This window comes from Pongo abelii, chromosome 19 (genome assembly GCF_028885655.2).
Source record: "Pongo abelii isolate AG06213 chromosome 19, NHGRI_mPonAbe1-v2.0_pri, whole genome shotgun sequence".
NCBI classification, from domain to species: domain Eukaryota; kingdom Metazoa; phylum Chordata; class Mammalia; order Primates; family Hominidae; genus Pongo; species Pongo abelii.
Window position 1 is genome coordinate 64,265,028 of NC_072004.2, and position 27,831 is coordinate 64,292,858.

Genomic DNA, 27,831 nt, shown 5'->3' on the forward strand with positions numbered 1-27,831 from the left:
ACACACACACACACAGGGAGCTGCCTGCCTTGCAAGCTCTCATTAGCATTAAATGTCAAGTTTCAGGAATAACCAGGCTTCTTGGTTACAAGTAAAACGGAGATTGCTGCATTAATGCAGTAATGGAAATATAATGAAGGAATTTATTGTCCCTGAAAGACAATATCTGCCACACAAACCCCATGGGATATCTCCAGACAGTAAGTACAGCTCCACACCTCTAATTCCTCTGGCCCATAATTATCTTGGGAAGACCGTGACCCTGCAGTTCTCTCTATTAAGAGTATATTTCCTTACAAAATGAACTGTGCTGTATTGAATTGCATCATTTTGATCACTAGAAATTGACATATTGGGCTCATTAGCCAGGAAGTTGGATAGTTAATTTATGAGGTTTCTCAGAGCCTGTCCCAGACCACTCATTGAGGGAGCTAAACAGCCCACAATGAGATAGAAGAAAGTTGCTCCAGCAGAGTGGTTTTATTTTCTCTCATTACAGAGATAATGAACAGAAAACTTCCCTGGTACAGATATTGCTTCCCATCCCTTCTCCCCCTAACCCCAAAATGATTTTGCTTTATTGAAACCAGATACCATTTGATGGGCAAACAGTCTTATTCTGCTCATTAGCACCATTTTTCATTTAAAATCGTCAACTGCTGAGATAAAAAGACGATCTAAGTCTTTGCCTTTATCTTTAATATTTAAAACTGTTCACACAACCTTTTAAAAATCAAATATTGATGCTGCTACCTGTTGTTCTTCAAAGTGGGCAGTTATATTGCAGGCCCTTCACAGTAAGCCTGCCTTTATTAGAAATGAGAATGGGGATGTTAAGGAGACGTTTATTTCCCCGTCTGTGGCCTCTGCCCCCATCCCTATAGGGTGGAGAGCTAGGAAGAGCATTTGGCTCTTAATGAAGAAATGTGCTGAGGCAGCCACTTGAAAGCACCTAGTGAGCAGGCTGGCAAGAAATACGGAGATCCTAGGAGCATCCTCAGGGTCGATTCTGCACAATGGTACTGGGCCCTTGGAGTCATGTAGCCTTCTAGGCTCTCAGCCATAGGCCAGCTTCCTATAACCTCTGCAACCTAGATTCTCGGGGAACCGCAGCTGTGGGCAATGGGATGGTTCCACACTGCCCTCTAGTGACTAGGTTCAGAAGCTACATGTATCACACAGTCCTTTGCATTCAGCAATTCAAGGAGGACCTGCCCTGTCCTATGTCAGGGACGGGGGATATGGAGGTGAAGGAGACATATAGCCTGCTCTCCAAGGATTTCTTATAGTGGGACATGGGGGCAGATAATTACAAAGCTATGTTTATGTGTTATTACGCTTAAGTTAAGGATGTCATAGGAACTCAGGGAAGCATCATCACCAAGCCTGTGGGGTTTCAAAGGACTTTGAGGAGGTGGTCTTGACAAATGAGAAGGGGCTTTGCAAGCCTAGGAAAAGGAGATGCAGCTCAGGGCCTGATTGTGAAGGGCCTGCTGTGCCACTACAAGGTTGTGGGCATGAGCAGTCAGGAGACAATGATAAGAGTTTCATAGAGATACTGTGTATCATCCATTTAAGATGCACATTTTTTTTCATGTTTCAACATCTCTTTAGGAGGCCTCCTACAAACAGTGGCATATTTTATTTTATTTGTAGAGTTTTTTTTTACTTTCATGGTGGTTCATAAAATCAGGATATATTTCACAACCTATGGCATATTTCAGGAAATATGGTAAAATAAGGGCTTAAGTTGGGCCATATCTGGGGGACAGAGAGGAGGGGTCAGAATAAGATGAGGGATAGAATAAGATACATTAGCAGAGACAGAGAGAATGGGCAGATTACAGAGGGTTTTTAGGAGGTGGAATTTCTTTAAATTGTTGAATGAGTGTATGTCAGAGGTGAAGAAGGAGAAGAAAAAAAGGTTCCTCTGCTAAGTGTGTGTGTGTATATAAGCAACTGGAAGGAACTCATGAAAATAGGTTTTGCTGTGAGCATTTAAGTTCATTGACAGTAAAAGAGGTAGGGGGATTGCATAGCAGAAATGCACCATGAAATCATCTCATTGAGTGGAAATCTGAGAGGCTTTTCAGTGGACTAGAATGGTGAATGTGGGACGGAAAGGGTGTTAAAATGGGTCAGATGATTTCATTTGGACCCTCTGGGTTTATGATTGTCTTCTGTTTATAGAAAACAGGAGCACAGAATTGCATTTAATTGTGTCTAATTCATCTGGTGAACATGCTTTCCTGATATTAGCTGGACCAATTGTACAAATAACTTCAGAGCCACTCAATACTTTTGTCATGGATGAGATTGAAAGGTTCCATTTGCTTTCCCATGCTGGATAACCAGAGAGCTGATTTTAGGGTCATTAGACGGCAATAAAGACTCCCTACCCCCACGGCACAAACACCACCGAGTTTCCTCAGTAGGCATTTCACTATATTAAAGACGCAAACTGGCTGATGTAACCATTGCTTTGAAGCCATGAAATGGAACGTCAGTTACATAAAGTGAGCCACATATTTCTGAGATATTGATTATTGCAATATAAATCTTCTCACCCCTAAGGTAAAATCCTAGCTGGTGCTGTCAGCTACTTGATAATCATGACGTTGGGCTTTTCTTGGTTGTTGATTTTAATGTTTTATTCCTATTAGGCAAAGACCAGGCAAGAGGGAGAAGACCGTTGAAAGAGGTGCGGTGGGAGTGTAGGTGGGGGTGCACATCACAGAGGGGGCACCGAGAGTGGGGGCTTGCCTCGGTATAGAAATGTAGCAAATCTGGAGAGTTGGTGTCGCAGGGCAGAGCATAAAAGTGGGACATTATTTCCTAGGAAAAGTGTCTTTTTAAAACATGATTTGTTTCATTTTGTAGTGGAAAGGGTTGGACAGATGTGCATTCAAATTCTCCCTCCTTTTCTTGCTAGCGTATGACCTGGGCAAGTTATTTAACCCCTCAGAGCCTGGTGTTCCTTATTTGTGACTCAGAGATAGTAATACTTCTACCATACAGATTTTGGTGGAAAGTAAATAGTAGAACTATGTGAAGCCCTAGCAAAAAATCTGTCACACAGTGGGTGTTTGGCACCTACTGTCACAGATCCTCTGTGCAAACCCCTCCCCGCAGCTGCTCCTGTACCAATCACTCTGGGAACACTGGACTCATCACTATTGCCATTCCCTTTGTGTGCCTTATATTTGCCCATTCCCAAGTCTTCACTGATTTTATTCCCTATTCTACATATCTCCAGATGCCTACATCCTACCCATGCTCAAAGACACATTTCAAATGCCCGCTCCTCTGGGAAATGCCTGTTGTACCCCTGGACACAAATCATCTCTCCTCCTTAGAACCAATAACCCATGCTCCAATACCCATTTCAAATGCCCACTCCTCCAGGAAATGCCCCAGTACCCATGGACAAAAATCATCTCTCCCCCTTACAGCCAATACAGCAGCTCAGCAGGCATGGGCTCTTTCACATGTATTATCTATTACACTTATAGATCTGTGGCCTATTTACCCTCACTGAGCCTCAGTTTCTTCATCAAATGGTGATAATAAAAATATCCACTTCATGGGGTAGTGGCAAGGATCAAGTTGCTAATGCATGCATAGTTGCAGCCATATAGAGCTCTATAGATGATAGTGATATTGATGGATTATTATTAGTAGTATATCTAGATAGGACCTCTAGTTAGAAAATGCAATCTCTTTGGTTGCTTGCTTCTAGAAAGGATGCATGCAGTTTCTAGAAACTGGTGTCTTTTTCTACGGTCACACCTCACTTGTTAAGGGCTTCAGTAGTAAATAGCATCAGTGGTGAATCCAATAATAAGTGCATGAAGGGTAGAGACCTGTTTGGATTTTGGTTGTGGATGATGTTTATTTATCAGTTTAGGACCCTACGCCTTGCTTCCACAGCACAGAAAATGTTCATTACACTTGCAGAGCCACTGAGAAATGCAAATATGTGAAAACTGGACAGCAATGTGAAATATCAAATGCATAGTCATTAACTGACAAAACTAGGAGCTTTGATGAATAGAATAAATGATTGACCTTCAAGATGGGAGCAGGGATTATGTAATCTTGGGAGGAGGAAGAAGCAGTGAAATGAAAGCCCCTGGGAATTCTTCCATCATCCCCCAACAAATATACCTGTGAACAAAAGGTTTCCCACTTTTATGTCATTTATCTTTTCAGTTTTTTTAAATGATTTTCAGATTCAGCCAAATTCTTAGGAGAGATATTAGAGGTTTATAATTTAGATAATGGGACACATTATGTATTCCTAGTAAATAGCACTAAGCTATGCATTACTGAGTTTCAACGTCAATAGATTCTAACTGCCAACCCAGGCAACTGTCACTTGGCTGCTCCCAGGGTGGTTGGCCCATAAAACTTGCAATATGAATCACACACTCAAAAAGAAAGAAACCTCAACAGATAGAGGGCTATCTGTCTATTTTGGGGGTAGGAAACAAATATAAGTTACTGGCATTAGATGCCTAATTTATTCGTGGAGTGTTTAAGCCTCCTCAGAGCCTGGTATCCTCAGCAGCTGCCCAGCTGGCCACTCCTTAATATAGCTGTGCTTGCATAAGGGAGGGCAGCTTGGGAAGGAAGACTGACCTGACCAGGCTGCACTTCCAGTATGGCAGCCACTAGCCACGTGCCGCGATTGAGTCCCTGAAATGTGGTAAGTTCGAATTGTAATGTGTTTTGAGTATAAAATACATATTAAATTTCCAAGATTTATGAAAAATGAATGTAAAACACCTCATTCATAGTTATTATATCGATTACATGTTGAAATAATATTTTGGATATATTGGGTTACATGAAATAAACTAATGTTAATCTCACTGTTTTGTTTCATTAATGTGGCTACTAGAAAATTTAAAAATTACAGATGTAGCTTGCCTTCTGTTTCTATTGGATAGCTGCTGTATTGGACAGGATTCTTGTAGCACACAGCCCAGGTTATGCCATCAGATGTGATTGTCTACAGAGTATTTCATTTCATTTTAAAAATCATTCTGTTTACTTTTAAAATTCAAACAATATGAAAGAGCACAAAATGAAAAGTGAGTCTCGCATCCCATCCCCTCCTTTTCCTGCATTTCTTTCTATCCCTCCTCCAGAGGCCATCTCCCAGTGTCCTGAATACTGCCCCAAAGACATCCAAGAGAGGAGAGATGATGCTCCTCCATACCGCCACCATCTCCACCGCTCCCTGCTGTCACACACCTGGCCTGTCTCACTGATTTACACTGCCTGCTGACCACTGTGGCTGTCTTGAGTGTGTCCTAGAGCACAGCAGTCATAGTGAGAGAGAGCCTATACAGGCAAGGACACCATGGGAAATAAATGTTACATACTTAACTTGCATACAATGAAATGACAAATGAGCAAAAAGACTTACTATCTAGTTATCCCCCGAACATTTGCTATTTCTACTTTCTTTGAAAAACTGGCGTCAAGGATTCTAACATCTGATTGGTGATGACCACATGGGGAATGTTAAGAAGGTGATCTACGGACCCTGCCAGCGTCCTGTGTGCCACTGTGTTCCACAGGCACCCTTTCAAAGGCATTTTCCTCTTTGGAGATAAAATAACTGGAGATCGGAAGTTATTTGCCTAAAGCCCTGTGAATCAGGGATAGAATTAAATGACATTAAACTAGAAATAAGCTTTCTAAGGCAAGTTTTAGGATGTTAATTAAAGCAGCCTAACCTTGAATTTTCGTAGTTTAGGGAAAAACGGTGGCCTGAAGATGAATCAATGTATAACCCACTACATATATTTAGAAAGAGCTTTAGTGCTATATCTTTATAATTATCAAAGCAATTCCTTAAGGCATGAAGGGAGGTTGGAGAAAGGATAAAAAAACACTCACTGTATATTACTGTGCCCCTTCCCCACTGCACTGAAGAACTGTCGGACTCAGTTCAAATGAACGTCAAAGGAAGCCCAGAAGAGGAAGATGTCAGATTCCTGAGTCCCACCTCAGACCTACTGAGGCAGAATGGGGGGTGGAGCTTGGACCAGGTACCCAGATGATGCTCAAAGCAAAACCTTATCCATTTTCATCCAACAAATGGAAACCAAACATTGTTCAGGTGCTGAGATACGGCAGGAATTAAGACAGGTAAATAGACATCCAATCATGCCTATATTATCCTTACAAAAAAATTAAATATATTAAACATAGATTATTATATATAATAAAATATATATTAAATATTTTATATATATATTTACATATATTAAATATATTTGATATATTAAAATATATTTTAAGCACACACACACACACACACAGCAAAGAAGTGTACTCAACCCAATCTTGATTTGGGCTGGCATAGACAGCTAAGTTGGGCCCCCAGCTCATGAAAGGAGCAGCAGTGCAGGCAATTCCATTGGGGGCATACTGCTAATCAATCAGTTGGTACCATCTTGATTCCAATAACTTTATCCAGTTGCCATAAGACTCCAGCCACTCACTAAGAAGTAAAAAAAAAAAAAAAAAAAAAAAAAAAATTGATCCAGACAACCAACAATGAGGGGCTTGACAAGAACTCTCCAGGCTCTCCACATGCTAGTGGGCTAAGGTTTAAAGCAGAGCTTTAACCCAGGTAAAGGAATTGGAGAACTAAACCAGAAACCCACACTGAACTGGGGTCATACAGACTAGGCCTGCTTGTTGACAGTTAAGAGAAGCACAGTGAAGCATAAGGAGATTGACTTTGAAATCGGACAGTCTTGCATTCACAGTCTGGCTCTTGAACCCACTGGCCATATGAGCTGAGCACATGGCACCACCCTCTTACTGGAAAATGGGAAGCTCATGCTAACCTTGCAGGTTTTGTGTCAGGATTTTTAATGTTCATAAGGCAGCTAAGCAGACACAGAAGACAAATTATCAAATTTAAATTTTATTTATAATACTAAATTATTAAAATAGCAATATTAAAGTAATAAAACCATTGGTTGGCAGTGGTGGTTCAGTAGGAAAGAAATACATGGGACTCACCCCCAGAAACCCACATACCAGGATTGTGAGGGAAAAACTTACTCCAGATACCACTCTCTGAAGTGTGCCTTCCTGGTCAGAGGCTGGGCAGCCTGAAATAGGTGAAGGGCTTCAGTGCCAATGACTATGTGTGGCAAGAACATGTTCAGCCTAATGCCAGCCATGAGCCCATGGTATCCTTGGGTTGGATGGAGGAAAGAGAGCATTCTCTTGATTTAGCCCATGCCTTAGTGAACCAAGCAATATCTTTCACACCTGTTCTCTGTGTCTTTTGTCATTATCACCATCAATCAAGTTGAAGAGATGCTTCACTGCAATGGTGCTACCTAGCATCCCTGCAGAGTGTGCAAATAAATCATCTATTATTTGAAAAGTCAATATTATCAAAAACAGATTCAATGTTTTTAACAATAATATGATTAATATAATAAGCAGCACATGTGATCATCTAGTTTTTCAGTGTAGATGGCAAAATCCTATTTTTTTTCCAGAGGAAACACAGGCAGACTCAGATGGATGGGTAAGAGAAAGATCAGCATAAACTTAGCATTACTAAGGAAAAAAAAACCCACGATTTTCCCTGCAGGGTTAAGAGTAGTGGGTGAGATCTTAGAAGTACATCAACTCTCCTACCCAATCCCACCAACGGTAACTCGAAGCAGATCGCTCCAGTCTGGTTCCATTTTCTTATTTACCTAATCTAAGCCACTCTTTTCCTAACAGCCCCAACCTACGAGCTCCAAATATTTCCCTTCTGCTTTCTTTCAAAGATGCATTGCAAAAGAAAAAAAAAATGCCTACTCCTAAAGCTCCACACCCTCTGCCACCATGCTCTCATCTAACCTCTAATCTTTTCCATTTCTAATCAATACTATGAAAGCTACATAGCATAAAACATCTGGACAAACAGTGAGAAGAGCCCAGTATCTAGATACATGATGTCATGTAAATGGCAGGTCCAGATGTCAACTTGAATTGTTTCTATTTTTCTATAGGCTATAGTTGTGTATACTATATAGTTGTGTATTCTATAGTTGTGTATACACACACTTATTATAGTACTCTAGCATTTCTAACTTTGAGTCAGTATTCTTAGGTGCCCTCAGCATAAGATAATTTAAAGAAAAAGCAAGAGAATAAGAGGAGGGGGAAGTGTGCTACATAAAGCAAGAAACATTCAGTGGGTTGATTTCTAATCTTGGGTTTGCTACTTGTTTGCATAATCCTGGACAACTCACTCAACCACTGTGTCTCAGTTTCCTGGTTTATTGAATAAGAGGTTGGGCTTGATGATCTCTGAAGTCCTTTAGCGTTAGAATCCACACGCCCCTAAGTTTGCTAATCTGTGTGTCTGCTATGCTGCACTGAAGCCAATGATTTGACTCCAGTTTTTGGTACTAATCTTTTTTTCTTGCATCGATGCTTCCAGAGTGCGCATGTGAGCAAGCAGCACACTGGCTTTTTGTATTCCCTCTTTACAAATCAGCCCTTTCATCTCTTGAGCTACTTTGCAGAAAACTAGACTAAGTGGTGTTCTTAAATCTCAGATTCACTAATTACATTGCAAAGAAGGCCTATTACACACCTCAGCAGAGTGGCCAGAGACATATAACAGGAAACTTTGGTTGCAAAGAAAGGTCACCTAATTCATGACATGGCTGTTGAATCTTCTTCACTGTGTGGCCTTCCAACATTATGGGCTCAGCCACCCAGTTGCTCAGCCAACACTAGGAGAGGCAGGTATGACCCATCTCTCAACTCCCAGCAAGCGGGGACTGGAACTGCCCTGCCACCCTGGGTCTAGACCAGGTCTGGACACATTAAATCCAACCTGGCATATCCATGCAGATATTGTATTTTAATTAAGAATTGATCCCTAACCCCAGAAGCTATTTAAAAACTACCTCATCTCATGGCTGGGCACGGTGGCTCACGCCTGTAATCCCAACACTTTGGGAGGCCAAGGTGGGCGGATCATGAGGTCAGGAGATCAAGACCATCCTGGCTAACACGGTGAAACCTCGTCTCTACTAAAAAATACAAAAAAAAATTAGCCAGGCATGGTGGCGGGAGCCTGTAGTCCCAGCTACTCCGGAGGCTGAGGCAGGAGAATGGCATGAACCCGGGAGGCGGAGCTTGCAGTGAGCCGAGATCGCGTCACTGCACTCCAGCCTGGGCGACAGAGCGGAGACTCCGTCTCAAAAAAAAAAAAACAAAAACAAAAAAACAAAAAAAACTCCCTCATCTCCCCAGCACTCTTCCTACCAACTTCTGACTTCTCTTTTAAAGAGCTATAGAATGTGCAGTCGAATAGGCCTGGGCTAGAATTCTGGGACTGCCAATTTCTAACTGTGGTGCTTTAAGTAAAAATCCTTTAACCCCTTTGAGCTTCTATGTCCTCGTATGCAGAATATGGATAATGCCTTCCTCATCTGGGCAGCATAAGGATGAAATGAGATGATGATGGAAAGGGACTGAGTACACGGCCCAGAGTACACCACAGTCAAGCCGCTGTTGTGGATGTTGTGGTCCATCACCTCCCAGCGTGTTTATAGTTATGTATTTTTATAGTTACAGTAAAAGAAAATCTGTTGATTCAAGCTCATTCTTGTTGGTTAAAAAAAAAAAAAAAAAAAAAAAAAATCTGCTGAATAAGACTGTATCCCAAATCCCAAAGGCAAGAATGCCAGCTCTCCTATGTTACCAGTGAACAGGGCCCGGCTGCCAATTCCATATAGAATAGTAAATAAATAAAAGGGACATGAAATTTCTGAAATGTACATGGTCACTGAGAAATGGGAATGCACCCACCCTCTCTACAGTGATTTTGAAGCTGCTCCTTGAGACCCTAGAAAGAGCATGAGCTTTGGGTCAGGAAGACTTGAATTTTAGTCCCCTCACTGATTCCTTTTGTATCTTTGAGTAGAATTCTTTGCTGACCTGTACCTGGTTTTCTAATCTAAAAAGTGGTACAACACCTGACACATAGTAAATCCTCCAATTAGTAGGTGTCCTCCACCCTTCCTTTCCTAACTAAGTGGGTTAAGAATGCAAGTAGCTCCTGTACATGTCAGATGGGCCAACCCTTCCTTCTACATGACTGAAATTCCGTTTCCTCTCAGCTACTCCATTTGTAGTGTTATATTTCCATTTAAGCTGTAGAGAATTATTTTTTACTATATTAGAGGAGATCTGAGTCAGACTGCCTTGAGAGAGAACATATTGGAAACCTCACATAACCTTTGTGTCACATCAAGCAAGTAGCTACTTATTGAATCTTTTGGAATTTCTGAAGGTAGGATTTCCTCTAGCTTAGCTTTCTGCAGTAAACATCCACCCTACAAGCACTATCTCCATTAAACCAAAAGACCTTTGACATGTGTATTTTGTGAATTGGTCTTTATAAAAAGATATACCTCTTCCTCTTTGTTATCTCGAAATATGAGTTTACACAACATCTAAGACCCAAAACAATAAGGGATTTACATCAAAATAATCTCCATGGTCCCATCTATACTCAAGGATAAATCTGCCTTGTTCTTTAACAAGAAAAGTTAAATTATTTCTTTATAATTGTTCTATCATTCAGATGTACATTTTTTCAAACTGGTTCTCCTTCTATGTGACTGACATTTGGAAAACAGTCCTTGTGTAGCTGACTTTTAAAATTATGTGATGTAGGAAATATATAGATAAAATGCATATGTGTTTGTATTATATATAATATACATATGTGTATATATAATATATACAGATATAGATAACGTAGCTATATAATATATCATGTATATATACACACACGCATATTTGTATTATATATATAACCCTTCACGTGTGGTATCAGAACAACTATTTGCTTAAGAGCTATTTGAACTGATGTAATAAAGAAGGCAAATAGAATTTGAAAATAAGTGTAGTGGTTAATTGATGTGTTAACTTGGCTGGGCAATGGCACTCAAATATTTGGTCAAACATTAATTGGGATATTTCTGTGAGAATGTCTATGGATGAGATAAACATTTAAATCAGTGGAATTTGAGTAAAGCAGATTGCCCTGCATAAGGTTGAAGGGCCTCATCCAATCAGTGGAAGGCCTCAAGAGATCAAAAAGACTGACCTCCCTGAATGAAAAGGAACTCTGAAGGGGACCTTCAGAGGTAAACTACAGCAGCAGCTCTTGCCTCCAGCCGGCAGGCCTGCGCTGCAACTTTTGGACTTACCAATGTCCGTAATTAGATGAGACAATTTCTTAAAATCTCTTTATTTTACGAGTGATATATACATACATATATATATATATATATATATATATATATAATACACACACACACACAATAGTATGTGTGTGTGTGCACATGTGTTGTCTATTTTACCTGTGTGTGTACATATATACGTATACACACACACACTATTCTGTTTCTCTAGAGAACCCTGAGTAAACAGTAAGTAATCCTAAACATCTTGAACTCCAAACTACTGTGAGGCTCCTACACTCTCAACTCACCTCTTGAAGAAAATGCTTTAATATTACATTGTTAAATAACCAGCTGTGGCTGGGTGTGGTGACTCATGCCTGTAGTCCCAGCACTTCGGGAGGCCGAGGCAGGTGGATCACCTGAGGTCGGGAGTTCGAGACCAGCCTGGCCGACATGGTGAAACCCATCTCTACTAAAAATACAAAAATTAGCTGGGCATGATGGCAGGTACCTGTAATCTCAGCTACTCAGGAGGCTGTGGAGGGAGAATCACTTGAACCCAGGAGGTGGAGGTTGCAGTGAGCCAAGATCATGCCACTGCACTCCAGCCTGGGTGACAGAGTGAGACTCCATATCAAAAAACAAAAACAAAAACTGCACAACCTAATAATTTCCAGTGGTTAAAAGCACAGGCTTTAGAGCCAAAGATAGCTGAGGTCAAGTTCTGGCCCCCGGCTGACAGCAGTTTGCTTCTATGGAAAGTGCCATAGAAACCAGGTAAGACAGGTATGCCCTGTGGGAGGCCTTCCCTCCACATATGGGTTTAGCCTAATGTCTTCCCACTGAGAATAAGCAAATGGTGCTGGGTTTGGTGAGGGAGAAATTGTGATGATTAACAAAGAAAGTTCAGGTTCAGAATTTACCACCACCCCCTGTGACACCCAGTAAAGTTCTAACCAAGATGCCATCTGTTATGAACAGGATTGTGGCTGACTTTCAAAGAATGAAAAATTTTCCTACCTCAAAAATGCATTGACCAAATTTATTTCCCTCTAAACATGATGGTGTCACCAGAATGAAAAAAGATGACCCCATTTATTAGAGACCCCAAATCACCAACTGCTGCAAAGCACTGTGTTTGCTATGCAAAGACATCTAATTTTGCAAAATAAATACACCAGACGTAAAATTTTTGCTTTGCAAAAGAACATATTGCTTCTAGATGGTCTCAAGTTATCAAGATAATATTGATTGACATACAGTCTGGACAGGCACATCTGTGGAGCACCTATTACCTGCTTCCCTCAATATATGTAGCTCCAACCAGTCTCAAACCAGTACGAATTCTGCAGGTGAGGAAATTGAGGGACTTCCTTGACCTTCAAGTTTCTCAGAGCCTCCTCCTGGGATGAACTTCAGCAGGCTAGCATCCAATTATAGTCCTCTCTTTTCCTGAAAAAGATCCCACTTTTTCTGGAACTGCCTAAGATCTGCAAATACAGACTGGAGAAGAAATGAAAATCCCCAAAATATTTTTTATTTACTTGTTTTTTATATTTATTTATTTGTTTATTTATTTATTTATTTTTGAGATGGAGTCTCACTCTGTCACCCAGGCTGCAGTGCAGTGGCGCGATCTCAGCTACTGCAACCTCTGCCTCCTGGGTTCAAGCGATTCTCCTGCCTCAGCCTTCCGAGTAGCCACAGGTGCCTGCTACCACACCCGGCTAATAGTATTTTTAGTAGAGACGGGGTTTCGCCATGTTGGCCAGGCTGGTCTCAAGCCCCTGACCTCAGGTGATCCTCCTGCCTCGACCTCCCAAAATGTTAGGATTACAGGCGTGAACCAACGTACCTGGCCCCCCAACGTATTTTTTTTTTATCTGAAATGAGCAAGAACACTTGCGTTTGCTTACATTGAGATCATTAGTCTTGGAATCAGAAGACCTGGGTTTGCCACCTGCCACTGTATGATTCTGGATAAGTCACTGAACCTTCACCAGCCCCCGTTTACTTCCTTTGCTGGTAAAATGGACATCACACACATCTCACACCTTATTTTGCAGTGAATTAAGATAAAACAAAAAGAACTGTGAGGCAGCCAGAGGCAACCTGGTTATCCCCTGCAGCTTCAACTTCTCCATTCTGTTTTGTTTCCTGGCCTGTATAATATAACTTTTTCCAACATGCTGTGCACCAAAGTGGTTCATTGAAAACACAGTAATTAGCATTCGAGATAAAATGACACTGCTGCAATGTTAATTACTACAGTGCAGATGTACCCTTAGATATCATACATAACGTTGTCAAGCCTTTATTTTTAAATTAAAGTGCAACAAACCATACCCTGGCTACACAGCTTTTTTTGATTAATACAAATTAATGTTATTTCGGTGTCTAGGGGAAGAGTGGGGAAAAGGGGGTGTTGCATCTCATTGTAAGAACACATAGGAAAATGATAGCAGTTATGGTTTGCCCATAACTTTGTGCCCCCGTTCAGGTCTCTCCATAATGGAGTGTGAGCTCCATGATGGCAGGGAGAGGGACTGGCTTTGCTCACAGTCATACTGTCCCCAGCTCTTAGCACACTGTTAGGTGCATTGAATGTTTTGTTCTGACTAAATGGCCAACTGAATGAATGAATGAAGACAGAGCCATGTATGCAGAAGGGGTCTGGAAGTGAGATCGAAGAACTAGAAGGCACATTAGTGTATTCCTGCTTCTGGTTTGGGGTTTGCTTCACGGCCTTCAATATGATCTTGCATTCTCCTCATGTCTAGTGCCTTAAAATCCAAAACGAGAGGCCAGTGAATCATCACAAGGCAGAAGTTAGCTCCAGTTCTTCATTATGACATTTAGCAAGCAACATTATATTCCACCAGGCTCTGGGAATTGGGGAAGACATGGGGAAGAAAGATCAACGAGAATCCTTCAATATCACCTAGTCCCCCATGCCATAACAGCCAAGAGTAAGGGAAGGAAGAGAATGAACACGTGTGACCATCGCATATATTAGTTAATTATCACAACCCCGTGAGGGCAATTTTTACCAACTTTTTATTGTTGTAAAATACATATGACATAAAATTTACCATCTTAACCATTTTAAGTGTACAATTCAGTGGTGTTAAGTACATTCATATTGTTGTACAACCATCACCACCATCTGTTTCCAGAACTCTTTTTATTTTGCAAAACTGAAACTTTATACTCATTAAATACTAACTCTCTCTTCCTCCCTCCCTCAGTCCCTGGCAATCACGATTCTACTTTCTGTTTCTATGATTTTGGCTACTTTAGATATAGCATACAAGTGGAATCTATTTACATTTAAAGTAATTACTGATAAGAAGGGACTTTGTCATTTTGCCATTTGTTTCAATAGGCCTTATAGCTTTTTTGTCTGTCATTTTCATGGAGGAAATTCTGTTATCTCTATCGTTAAGAAAACTGAAGCTTCAAGAAATTCAGTAAACTACCCTAGGTCGCAAGAGGCAGACTGAGAATCTTTTGACTCCAGGGTCCCTGATTTTTCCACCTACTTGTGCCAGTGTGTATCCCAAGTACTGGGAAAATTCAGGCAAGCATAAAATGTAGTCAGTGCCTTGATTCAATGGACAATAATTTTCTTGGGAACATTAGACAGACATAGATGAAAGCATTTCTAGAAGTGTTAGGAAGCCCAAGATACTTGCCCAGTGGCACAAAGCATGCATGTCATAGGAACTTGGAGCAATGTTTTTTGTTGCCTTTTATACTACAGAATGTCACTGGATTGAATCCCGTGGTTCTATGCTTAATGTCATTTGAAGGGAATTCCAGAGATCCGGCCCTGCCCTGTGGGATCTGCTCCCCATAGCAGATGGATGCAGCGATACATAGTAAATGCTGTAATAATGTGTACACTATTTTACCTGGAATTTGCATAATGAAATATCTCTGGATTAGTGAAAATATTTATCCATAAGGATGTTTATTACAGATTTTTTTACAATAATGAGAGAGTGAAAGTGCTGTAAAGATTCAACAATCAGCTATATATTTTTACAAGGAAATATGATGTAGATATTTCAAAGTGATATTGCTAAAAAATAGTTAATGACATGGAAATATCTATATGTTAGTGAAAATAACATATAAAGTCATATATAATATACATATATGCAAGTGAAAAGTATTTATTATATATTTATAATGCACATATATAAAATGATCTCATTAAAATATGGGTCTATAGGTATGAGTGTGAAATTACATATATGCCAAAATATTAGTGGTGATTGCTGTTTAATTGTGAAATTGTGGTCGATTTGCTGTCCCATATCTTTCAAACCATATAATAATGCCTATGTATTATCTTAATAATTAGAAAAAATAGGTTATATTTAGAGATGGAAGTCATGTCTAACACAAATCTGTCTTGAGCTATTGTACTGAAAAGGAAGTTATGGGAAATGAAAAGAAGACAAGTTCTGATTATCTCACACTAACTAAATATACATTTATTTGAGGCTGGACAACAGGAGTGAAGTCATTGGCATGGATCATTTGGTTGCAAGGAATAGATAACTTGAGGTTAAAAAATGTACTGATAAGGTGTATAACATTAGAAAGTACAGTTCAGACCTCTTGAAAGAACTAGAACAAAGAGACACAAAGATATCTGAAGCTAATAGTTATTCTCCCCATTCCCTCCCCGCTTCCCCAGTGTGTGGTCTCCTCTGTCAATGTTGGGACATCTGCCTCAGTCCTCTCTCTCTGATCTGACTTTCTCTGCTTAACAGTATGGTTGGGACCCAAGCAAACTTTCAGTTCAGGAACTCAACAGAGAGTTTCTGTTGATAGTTCCAGATTTCACAGGAGAAAGAAGACGACTGACTTAGTGTGTATCAGTTCCCTTTTGCTGCATAACAAACCACCCCAAAATTTAGAGACTTAAATAATCATTTAGCTCCAAGCCTATGGGTCAGTGGACATTTCTGACCTCGGCCAGGCTAAGCTGATCTCAGCTGGGCCAGTCAGCTTGTGGATCAGCCACAGAGTAGCCAGTCTAGACAGCCTCTCCTGGGATGGCTATCCTCGCTATGGTCCCATCCTCTAGCAGGCTAGCCCAGGCTCATTTGCATGGTAGTTTCACGGCTCCAAGAAGAAGTGAAGAAAACATGCATGTACTCAAGTTCTGCTCTCAGGACTAGCATGTTGTGTCCTGAGCACATGCTGTTGGCCAAAGTAAGTGACAAGGCCAGCCCAGACTCGACGTAGAGAAATAGCCTCTTATCTAGATGACAGCAGTTACAAAATCACATTGTTGGGGGTGTAGTTATAGGGAAGGGAAGAATTCCTGTCATTTTTGTAAACTGCACATAATCTCTAGGGGTCTAGGCTGACATGAGCTCCATGCAGTCGCTGCACTACATTGCCATTTCCATATAATGCCATTGGTCGATGTACCAGGGGAAGGTGAGTCTGGGGAATCCACTATTTCAACCTGGAAGTGACACTTGTCATGACCCCTCCCAGCCCATGGCCCCTACCAGTCACATGGGCTCCATTCTATAGTAAGGTGGCAGGAAACAAAATGAGTCACTGGAGTATTTGGTGAGCATTATGGTCTCTGCCACAGTGAACAACTCAAGAGCTAATCATTCACAAACCAGTGTCAGAAAGGTGGAAGAGAGGCAGGTAAAGGATAGTGCTATAGAGCATATATATGAAAACCACATCTAATGAAGGTATCAGAAGGTACAGGAAGCCCTTCAGGAATCACTAGGGCTGAAGACTTGGCCCAAAGTCAGAGTAAGCAGGAAGAAAATCCAAGTAGTTCAGCCTCCTGTAACCCAGAAACACTCCTTCCAGACTCATTCAAATTCTCCCCTAAGCTCTAGATCCTACTCCCAGAGCTAAGTCAACCCAAGAGAGTAAGAAAGTAGAGTTTCAGATGGGAACGAGTGTTCTAGAATCAACTGTTGTTAAGAAGTGCTAAGGTCACCGTCAGGAAAATGAAGCTGAACATTAAGTCCCAGCAAGAAAAGAAGAAAAAGGAATGCCAAGCAGTCATGTTAGCAGTTTGGAGGGGCTGGAGCAAGATGGAATCAGGAATAAGGAGTAAGTCTAGGAATCTATGAAATTGGAAGTTTGAGTGAATCCCTTTAGTTTAACACCTGAGACCCAAAAGCTATGAGGATTCTGTGCAATGTCTGGTTGCAGGGCAGAAAAAGGACCTAACCAAGACACACCAGATAGGACGCTTGAGAATTCAGACCTAGGCTTTCCATCTCCCATGAGCGTCTGCTTCTAGTCACTCATTTTCTCTTCCCTGTCTCATTTGGCCTTCTTAGTATCTCACCCCTTGCTAACTGCTTTCTCCAATTTCTCACAGCTGAGATTTAGAACTCTTGCAGTATCTTTCCATTCCAAATACTTACAGTAAGAAGACAAGTTCATTTTTATAAGATGCAATGCACAAAGTATTAGTCACAATTGGTGAAAAGTCTCATTTTGAGTTCTTACCTCAAATTCCTAAGCCATCATGTGGTTTATGCCTCACAGAAATTACCATAGATTCCACATATACCCTCTGGGGCAGCTGCCACTCCCTACTCCACATGTGGATTTAACCCATCTTCCCATCAAGAGGAAGCAAAAGGCATTGATCCAAGCACCATGCTGAGTTTGGGGAGGCACAGAAGAAGGAGGGCCTTGCTTGACCTGTTGCTAATTGCCTTGCAGGTCAGTGGGACCATGTACAACACTGGAAGACACGTATCTCTTCGCCTGGACAAGGAGCACTTGGTCAACATATCTGGAGGGCCCATGACATACAGCCACCGGCTGGAGGAGATCCGACTACACTTTGGGAGTGAGGACAGCCAAGGATCGGAGCACCTCCTCAATGGACAGGCCTTCTCTGGGGAGGTAAGTTAGTCTGTCAGAGTACTAAGGTTAAATGTCAACTTACAAGATTGGGTGCCTGTTTATATCCAAGATGGGATAACATAACAAAGGGATTCGCTCTAATCTATGAAATGAGAAGGCCCATGCCTTCTTTCTCCATCTGTCTTTTGCAAATTGACATCGAAGTCAATAACAAGCTTCCAGTATTTTCCAGGGAAGGCTACAATGAAACTAGCTCTTTCCTTCTGAAACACTGTTGCAGCTCTCTTGAGACTCATGTCCAGTGATATTTCTAGAGAATTATTTCAACCCCAAATCCTCACCTTATATATATATAATACATCTTTACTTACACCTATCTGGGCGATCAGCCTCTCACGTGTCACATATGATAGCACAGATTCCATAACTTTTCTTTTGAATATAATGAGTCATATTTGCATAAAACTATAACATACTGTGAAATAAGAGTCAGGCAACTCAATAGTTTTCCTGAGTTTCTGCAAAATGGAAACGTCACTGTGTGACACCATCAACCCAGACAGAACTCAGGCCACAGCAGAGAACCCAACCACAGTTTCATTTATAGGAGAAGAACTACAGTTTAAACAGTTGTCATCTGTGGTGTGACACTTCACAGGTAGGGTGTAGGTAATTTGATCTGTTTTACCCCCATTATACTGGAGGATGTTTATGAACTAGAGATCAGGGGTCCTTACATGCTAAATGCCCTGTAACTAGGTTTCTGCTTAAAAGTCCTCGATAACTGATGTTAGGAAGGCTTTGAAATTACAAAAATATGTATTGCATGTGGTCTTTTTATTTTTTTAAAGATCACATATAAATCTGGCCTTATTTTTAGTGTGTTAAGGCCAAGCACTAAGAAACAGACCCAAAATCTTAATGAGTCCAGCAGCCAGATTTTAATGTGCATTCAAAATGTATCACTAAGAACCTGCCTAGGCACTCAGCTAGTTACCAGGGATACAGAGATTAAAAAAAAAAAGGGCTCCTACCCCAGAGGAGCTCAAAGAGTGCTACATTCAAGTCATTAAAGTATAATGTCATGCTGTAATGGGGATGTACAAAGGCCCTGGCAAACTCAAAGGAAGAAGTGATAAATTTTGCTTGAAGGGGTCAGGAGAAGCTTCACAGAGAAGGTGCCCCTTGAACTGGGCTGTAAAGAGAGGCAATGATGAACAATTTTAAGACCATCAGCTTTGGAGTCCAGTGACCTGAGTTTTGTAGTTTTGCTTTGATACACACTGTGTGATCTTGGGATGCTACTTGAGCCTTCTAAGGGACAGTTTAGACACCTCCATTTTAAAAATTAAGTGGGATTCCAGATGTAAGAACACTGAAAGTACTCAATGATTGATAAACAACAGTGATAAAGCAGGAAATGAGGGCTAGTGTGAGCAAAAGCCCCGAGGCATGTCAGGGCAGTGTGTGCTAGAGAAGCTGCATGAAGATTTCATCTAGCATTTTATCTGTAATCTATTAATAATGACTCTATAGACAATAGGGTTGAGCTGTAGTATGGGTCTCCCTCCTGGATCTGTAGGGAAAAAAAATACTAGGATTGATTAGGGATGTCTGCCAAAGGCATTGTAATGCCAAGCTCCCAAGATGCAGATTCTGAACTAGAGTACAACAAGAAATATAATGAAAGCAGGACAGAAAGTCACAATTTGAGCATAACTGGGTACTGCTAGTCTGAATTAGAGAATATTCAAAATTAGATGAATTCTTCCTCTTAAGTTATTTTAAGGTTTGTAATTATTTTGTCTGTTGACTTACTTGCTCATTTTTTTGTATGCTGTTATTTCTTTTTCTCCCCAATATTCTGTCATATTCCAGCACCTATCACAACACTGCCTCCGAGTAGAAATATTTGTTAAATGAATAATTGATAAAATGTAGATGTTTACTAGGCTAAAATCTTTACATTGTATTATTCTTTAGTAACACTTGTTTCTTCAGTATATGATAAGGGTGCTTTGTAACTTATACATGAACCACAATTTTAGAGTAAATGAGTGCTTCCAAAATCCTTAAGGGAAACATATAGTAATTTGATCTCTTAGTGTATGAATTTTCCTAGACCTACACCAGACCACAGGTATCAGGTGCACCAAAGAATTTGCATTTTAAAAGTTCCCAGGAGAGTCTGACGATTAGGTTTGTGAAGCACTTCTACAACGGTACATTATTATGTGTTCCCAATGAAGAAAGCAATGAGTGAAGAAAGCATGTAAGCAGAGTTGCAAATCACAATGAACAGGGAAGCCTTGTCAAAATATTTTCCTCTCAGTCCTTCCCAAAACCAACTGAATCAGAGTCTCAGGATATAGGATCCAGGTTTGTACATTCGTAAAACTTTCCCCAAGAGATTTTGGTTAGCGACCACTATGCCAATTTTAGGTGAAACTCCGCCTGAATTATCCCAGTTTTCTAAACAAAGGCGACTTAATCAACAAAGTCACACTGCATAAAAAGGGGGGAAGGAGCACACATTGATAGTTGTCCCCTGGAAATGGCAAGGCTGGGATGCTATCTAGACTGATGAGACTTGGAGAACAGCCTCCCAAGTAGGGTGGTCACACACACACATCCACTGCTCCAACGTAGGCTTGAGCACTGGCCTCAGCATAGGTATAATTATACCTTGCCCTGGGTAGATGCATTCATCGTATCACGTTTCTTTCCAAGCCTCTCAATGTCAGGGGTCTATAGACCAACTGGTATGGGTTTAGGTGCAAGAGACCAGAATTTCAGAGTCCCCAAAACAATGCTATATGCAAAGTAGTGCGATAAGCAGTTGACCTTTGAGATCCCATTTACGGATTTCAGCAAGCGAGAAGAGTTTGGCATCTTCTATGTAGCATAAGGGAAGACACCTATGGCCAATGAGTGGTAGCTACAGAAAGATGGAATTCAGCTACATATGTGTTCTAACAATGAAAACGATACACTGATGAAATGAGTTTGCCTCTGAAAATTGTGACTTCCTATTACTGGAATTATTTTATTTATTTATTTATTTATTTAGAGAGAAAGGGTCTTACTCTGTTGCCCAGGCTGAAGTACAGTGGTAGCACCATCACAGTTCACTGTAACCTCTAACTCCTGGGCTCAAGCAATTCTTTTGTCTTGGCCCCCCGAAGTGCTAGGATTATAGGTGTGATCCACTGCACTCAGCCCCATTACTGGAGTTATTAAGCACTGAACAGAATTTGGTGACTCCATAAAGGTGACTCACATTCGAATGAGCAGGGGAAACTGTCAGTTTTAATGTGTCTTCTGATGCTGAAATTCTATACAATCCATAATTTTTTTTTTTTTTTTTTGAGATGGAGTCTTGCTCTGTCACCCAGGCTGAAGTGCAGTGCCATGATCTCGGTTCACTGCAACCTCCACCTCCTGGGTTCAAGCAATTCTCCTGCCTCAGCCTCTCTAGTAGCCGGGATTACAGGTGTGCACCACCACACCTGGCTAATTTTTTTAAGTATGTTGGCCAGGCTGGTCTTGAACTCCTGACCTCAAGTGATCTGCCCACCTCGGCCTCCCAAAGTGCTGAGATTACAGGCGTGAGCCACTACACCAATCCATGATTTTCTTATAGAAATTTCCTTCAATTGTATTCTACTGAGGATTAGCCTCAGTAAAAGTCAGTATATCTCACCCTGAAGGTTAACTTTTAAAAAATGAATTTCAACTTTTATTATAGATTAAAGTGTACACATGCAGGTTTGTTATGTGAGTAGACTGTGTGAATCTGGTTAACTTAATTTTTATTTTGTGCTACCTTCAAAGCCACCTTTGGCCTCTGTTTTTGGCTATCCTTTGAGAGGACCCAAGTGGACACTTCTAGCAAGAAAGCATGTGTTTATTTTGTTGACAGTGAATAATCACATTGCCATCTGCCCTATCTATCACTGCTGATCGTGATAAGTCAATTAATGCCAGGCATTTTCCTTGGCACAGTGCAACAGTCGTTATCTGAAGAGCTATAGATTAATTGCAATCTTGTCTAGTGAGGTTATTGTAATTGATGGTAATCATTTGCTTTGTTTTATAAAGCTGCATGGATGTATGACATAGTCAGCAACTGCATTTTTGTAAAAATTACTCATGTCCTACACAGAGAACTCCTGGATTCCTTGTTGGGGGTTGGTGATAAATGAGCACATTCAGGGATTCAAATGTCTCAATTTCTTTAAGAAGGAAAAATTAACTGTTTTTAATAAGTAAGACCCTTAGCTTGCTAGTCATGTCTAAATGGTTAGATTAATGTCCAGTATAAAGTAGGATATTTATGAAAAGAAGAAAATACATTAGCCAGGGAAAAAATAATATTTGAAAAGAATCACGCCTTAGATTCCGTTGCAGTAGTGGGGCTAGACAAGAAGAATCTTCCTGATTTGGGATACATTAGACAAGTTCATTTAAAAATACTTCCTTAAGTTCTTCTTTTCAAGGGGGCAGAGGGGTACACTGAGAATTGTACCAGCCACTTCATGCAAGATCTATAGCCAGTTCCTCCTTTTAATTTCATCCACTCTTCACACGCTCTTGTGCTTCTGCCATGTGGTGGGCTCCGAGCTAGGCATGGGCCAGAGTGCAGCTTCTGCCCACAGATGTGTAAAGTCTATTGAGGGATATGTATATTGATAATACCACATAATGTGGATTATATTTGAAGCTTATTCCAGAAGGGGATTATGAAATAGCTCTCACTAGATAGCATCAAGCAAAGAATGGGTGAGCAGCTGTGCAACCTGACCCACTTGCTGCTCCCTCTGAAAGCAAGGTAGAAACACCTTGACCTTGCTAGCTCTCAGCCTCTGGAATCTCTGATCCTGCTCAAAACACATCTGAGAGAGGGAAAATTCCATAGCTGTTGCTATGGTGATATAGATAGGATGTGTTTAATTAAAAGGGGAGAATTAAAGTCATATGTAAAATATGGGGCTTTCTCTCTTGCTTTCTCTCTCTCTCTCAGTGGCTCTGAATCAGAAAAGAGAAAACAATTATCTCAGAACCAGCAAGTGAAACCAAACAACAGAAAATGCAGGCCTTGTCCTCTTCCAGGAATCAATTATTTGCATCCTTGAGAAGCTGGTTTCACTAAAGCAACACAAATTTGTAGGAATAAGCAAGTAACATCAAATTGTCCTGAAGCGTGCTAGGGTATGAAAAGTGCTGAGGAGAACATCCTTGAGAGCCAGGGCCCCATTAGGCAATGAATGGCTTGTGAGGAGTGTTCAGGCAATGTAATTAGCACTTTGCTGCTCTGCCACGACCTCCTGGTAGAGATGCTCCGTTGACACAATTGGAGATTGAGAGGGAATGAGGATTGGGATGTCTAAGGACAGGTATATGGACAATACATATGGAAGTACTACTTATATGCCATGGTGAAGCTGCTCCCTCTACTCTGAATGCCAGCCCCATCTCCCTTCCCCCATTCACCACAATTCCCCATCATAGCTTCCCAAGCCTGTTTCTCTCCTCCCAGACAGGAAGGTGCTGCCTCCTTTTGACTTCCAGAGGATCCTGTGTATTCATCTATTACAGGGGTTTACAAACCATACCCTGTGGACCAAGTCCAGCCTAGGAGCTAAGAATGGTTTACATTTTTAAAGGATGCTATTAAAAAGAGAGAAACTGACCGACCATATGCAGCTTGCAGAAGCCAAAATATTTACTACCTGGCCTTTTTAGCTGACCCCAATCTATTATATTGCCCATCACTGTGGGTTTTGTAACTGTTTAATCTCACTTCTATTGGAACCATAGTCCTTTGTTGATGGGAATTTTATATTGATCATTGCTGTGTTCCCAACACCTCATACATTGTCTGGACTTGAGGATAGTCAATAAATATTTACTGAATGAGGGAATAAATGACCTTGGTAAACCTCTTAAGGACAAGACCTATTCATCTTTGCATGCCATGCACCTAGCACAATGCCTGACATACAGTCAATGCTTAAGTGGTGTTTGTGGAATGAGTCATTGAACCACTGAATCAACAATTCAGTCAACCATTTGTGTCCCAGGAACAAAAATCTTATAGGCTTTTTTTTCCCTGAAATTCTGAAGTATGTTGCATCCATCACTATACAGGAAATATACAGCCCCATTTAACTTGAAGATGGAGCATTTGTATGAAGGCTACCCAAAGCATTAAATTCCATTAGAAACTGTAAAAGAGGAAGAGTGGTTCAGTTTGCAGTTACTACCAAGACATGTTCTGGAATTTCTCTGGGAAAGAAATATGCTTTGAGAAATTCAAAATGTATTTAGAAGGCACCCCACCTAGCCCTATCCCAAATGTGGTAAAGGACACAAAAGGATTGAACAATTAAGTGCTACCCTGGAGGGATTTAAGAGCCACTGGAAGGACAAGGCACAGACTTGAATTAATTACTGTGCAGCACAATCTAGAACTCACCCAGTCATGCCCATAGGTGGCTGCAGAATCTCACTGCCAACACTTGGCCACTGTTCACATGCTTTGTGGTTTACCTTCATTCATTCATCCAGTTAACAAATATTGATTGTCTATTATGTGCTACAGTGAATAAAACAAATAAAAATGTCTACCTGTAAGGTGCTTATAGTCTAGTGGGGGGAGACAGATAATAAATAATAAACATAATAAATGAGTAAATTTACATGTAAATGTAGAATATGATAAATGCTACGGAGACAGAACTAGAGCAAAACAAGAAAGATCAGAGAATGAGGAGTGGAAGGAGTGAGCTACAAGTTTAAATAGTGTGGCCAGTATAGACCTCAGTGAGAAGGAGACATTTGTGAGGTTGCCAGGGGGATGTCTGAGGAAGGACATTCCAGGCAGAGGCAATCGCCAGTACCATGATTTTGAAGTGGGAGGGAGCTGTGAGCATGCAAGGAAGAGCAGAAGCAGCATGAGCACATGTGTGAGTGATGGGGAAGGAGGTCGGAGAGGTCAGAGCAGGGCCAGAGGCTGCTGCAGACCACATGGGTCCTCTCTATGTGCACTTTGTATGGACTTTGGTTTTCACTCTGAATAAATTCCAAAGCACAGAGACAGAAATTCTCCCATTTGATCATAAACCTCAAGGCGGTTGTTCCCAATGTTACCACCTTCTTGGGGAAACAAAGGCCCAAGACCATCCAGGCAATAAATAACCAAGATTGGACTTAGTTCAGGTCTTCTGATTCATAACACTGCCTAATATAGCCCACAATTTTTCCATAACCCCAATATGAATGATTACTCATCTGCTCTGGGCCCTAGCTTGGTAGGGAAATTCAAAGACTGATAGGCCATAGTGCCTGCCTGTAAGGATCCTACAGTATAGTAGAGGATCCTGTCTTTCCAATCAGACTGTTAACTCCCTACAGTCACAGAGTATGTTGTAGTTTTTAAATATCTCCCCATACACATAATGGGCACTGGGTACATATTGCTGAGTAGAGATTAAATGAGTAAATGAGATAATTTAAGAATGTAGCTTTCAAAGTACCTAAATTATACCCAATATATCATGAATTAAATTGTGTAGTCATAATGGCAAACCTAATAAAGCTGTCAATATTAACAGAGGTTCTAGAATTTTTTATGTTAAATTATTCACAAATACAAAGTAAGTAAATTCAGAGTACCTGGGAGAAATAATGGAACAATTGAGAGCCTGTGTACCAGAAAAATTCATTTAGATTCCTCCTTTCAGCCCTGGAATTACTCCTAGGATCAGACTAAGGAGCTTTGCCAATGCTAGACATCAAATTTCTAGATTCTAAGAACCAGTCCCACCAGAGTGAGCAAACTGGCCTTCGAGAAGCAAAGCAAACAGAGGCAGAAGCTCAGATGGTGGTAGGGCACATTACAGCAATACCAGCAAGGAGATGATGACTCTGATCTAAGGAGAGGAAGTTCTCCCTCTGGGCATTTTTATAATTACTTCTGGGAAAGCACAGCCCAATCAAGTCAGCAGTTCCTGAATTGCCAGTATTGGATAGTCACCAGTGCAGCCTAAGAGAGAGGGCATTGCATTAGAAGACAGCATCCTGCGGTCAACTCATTATCCCATTGACTCCAGCCTAATCTGCATCATAACTCTGGCCTGGACCCCCAGGATGGCATATGACAGCCACCATCCTCCTCCACTTGACTCTGATCTCCCTGCTGATGCTTCATCGGAAGAAAGGAGGAAGGTGTTACATTACAAAAGACAATATTAAAGACAGGCATTAACTGGAATTTGATCAGGGTTCTGCCTCAGACCTGTCACCATGGAGACCATGGCTATTATCATTTTACAAGTGTTGAATGAGGCCTTCATTTATTTAGTAACCAATGACACTGCAGTTACAGGCATGAGTACCGCTCACAACACATCTGTGAACTAGCTGTGTTTTTTAACTCATTTCCAATGCCGCAGGAATAAAATCAATTGGAAAAAGAGGTGTTAAATAAGAATGACCTATATTCATTGGGACTGTGATACTATCAATGGCCAATGAAAATTTGTAGAGGTTCCATGAAAGGTCACATCTCTCACTTCCAGACATAGACCTGGACTTGGAAAGGACAAGTCTACTCCAAGTGTCCATCTAAAGTGACAGTGTCAAAAGAGGAACTTTTGAGGCCATCTCTTCCAGCGTACCCCTTGTGTGTACAAAGGAAAAATCAAACGCCAGAAAGGGCAAGAGACCTGCCCAAGGTCACGGAGATTTAGCGACAGAATTAGGAGCAGAACCCAAGTTTCCTGACTCTTAATTGGGGGTTTTTAATTTTTTAAATAAAATTTAGAATTCTGTCAAATCCCAAGATTCAAAAAACCTTCTTAGGTCACCTGGTTTAGTCACCTCATAGAGCAAATAGAGCCTGAGAATCAGATTTCCTGCATTTGTGAGCACAGCCCCATCACAAGGGCATATATACAGTCAGCCTCAAAACAACAAAGACATTGGGAGATGATTTTACAAAACATAAGCCATGATGAGCATCCACGAGGAAATGGATCTAGAAATCACCAAATCACCCCTGAGAAAAGACCACCAATGTGAGAGCGAGCCATAATAGTGCCTGATTGAGATAAATGTGAGAATTAAAGATTGGAAGACTGAAATATAGTGTCTTAAATGTTCTTCCTTGGTCTCAATATGAAAAGGCAATTACACTTTTGCATTAAGAACCTAAGAACAGAAGCAATGCTTTTGTGCAGTTTAAATCTCCCCCACCCACATTCCCCAATAACCCTCCAGAACAGTTCAGCAATATTAAATATAAGTAATCTAGATAATATTGCTAAATTAAATCATTCAATGTCTAGCTGCTCCATGGATGTGCTGCTCTACAATTCAAAATAAGGCCATTTAAAACCCCCGGAATCATTTGCACTGACATATCGATAAACTTTTGCCGAAACAAAGCTAATCATTTCAATGGTGCCAACTTAATTGCCCGCCAGTTGACAGATAATAAACAGATCTGAGGATTAAAATATGAACTAATTACTGTACTCAATTCCATTTACTTGATTTCATGTTCCATTAATTTTTTGCATCATTTCTGGTGGAAGCCTTAATTTATGGTTGCCCCAAATGAATTATGCCACTTACTTGCCTGTGCCATGCTCATGTTCAGAATTGGTTGGAAAGGGCAGAATTCTGGGCAGTAAATATTTAGCCGAAG

At 40.8% G+C, this 27,831-nt stretch overlaps 1 protein-coding gene across 2 annotated transcripts in view; it reads left to right on the forward strand.

Annotated features, from left to right (window-relative positions):
• The window catches only part of CA10 (carbonic anhydrase 10), a 543,036-nt gene that overhangs the window by 407,974 nt on the left and 107,231 nt on the right, over positions 1 to 27,831 (forward strand). For both annotated transcript variants that reach the window (NM_001131337.1, XM_024234139.3), the window contains 1 exon segment: positions 17,973 to 18,158. In NM_001131337.1, coding sequence (NP_001124809.1) covers positions 17,973 to 18,158 — 186 coding nt within the window.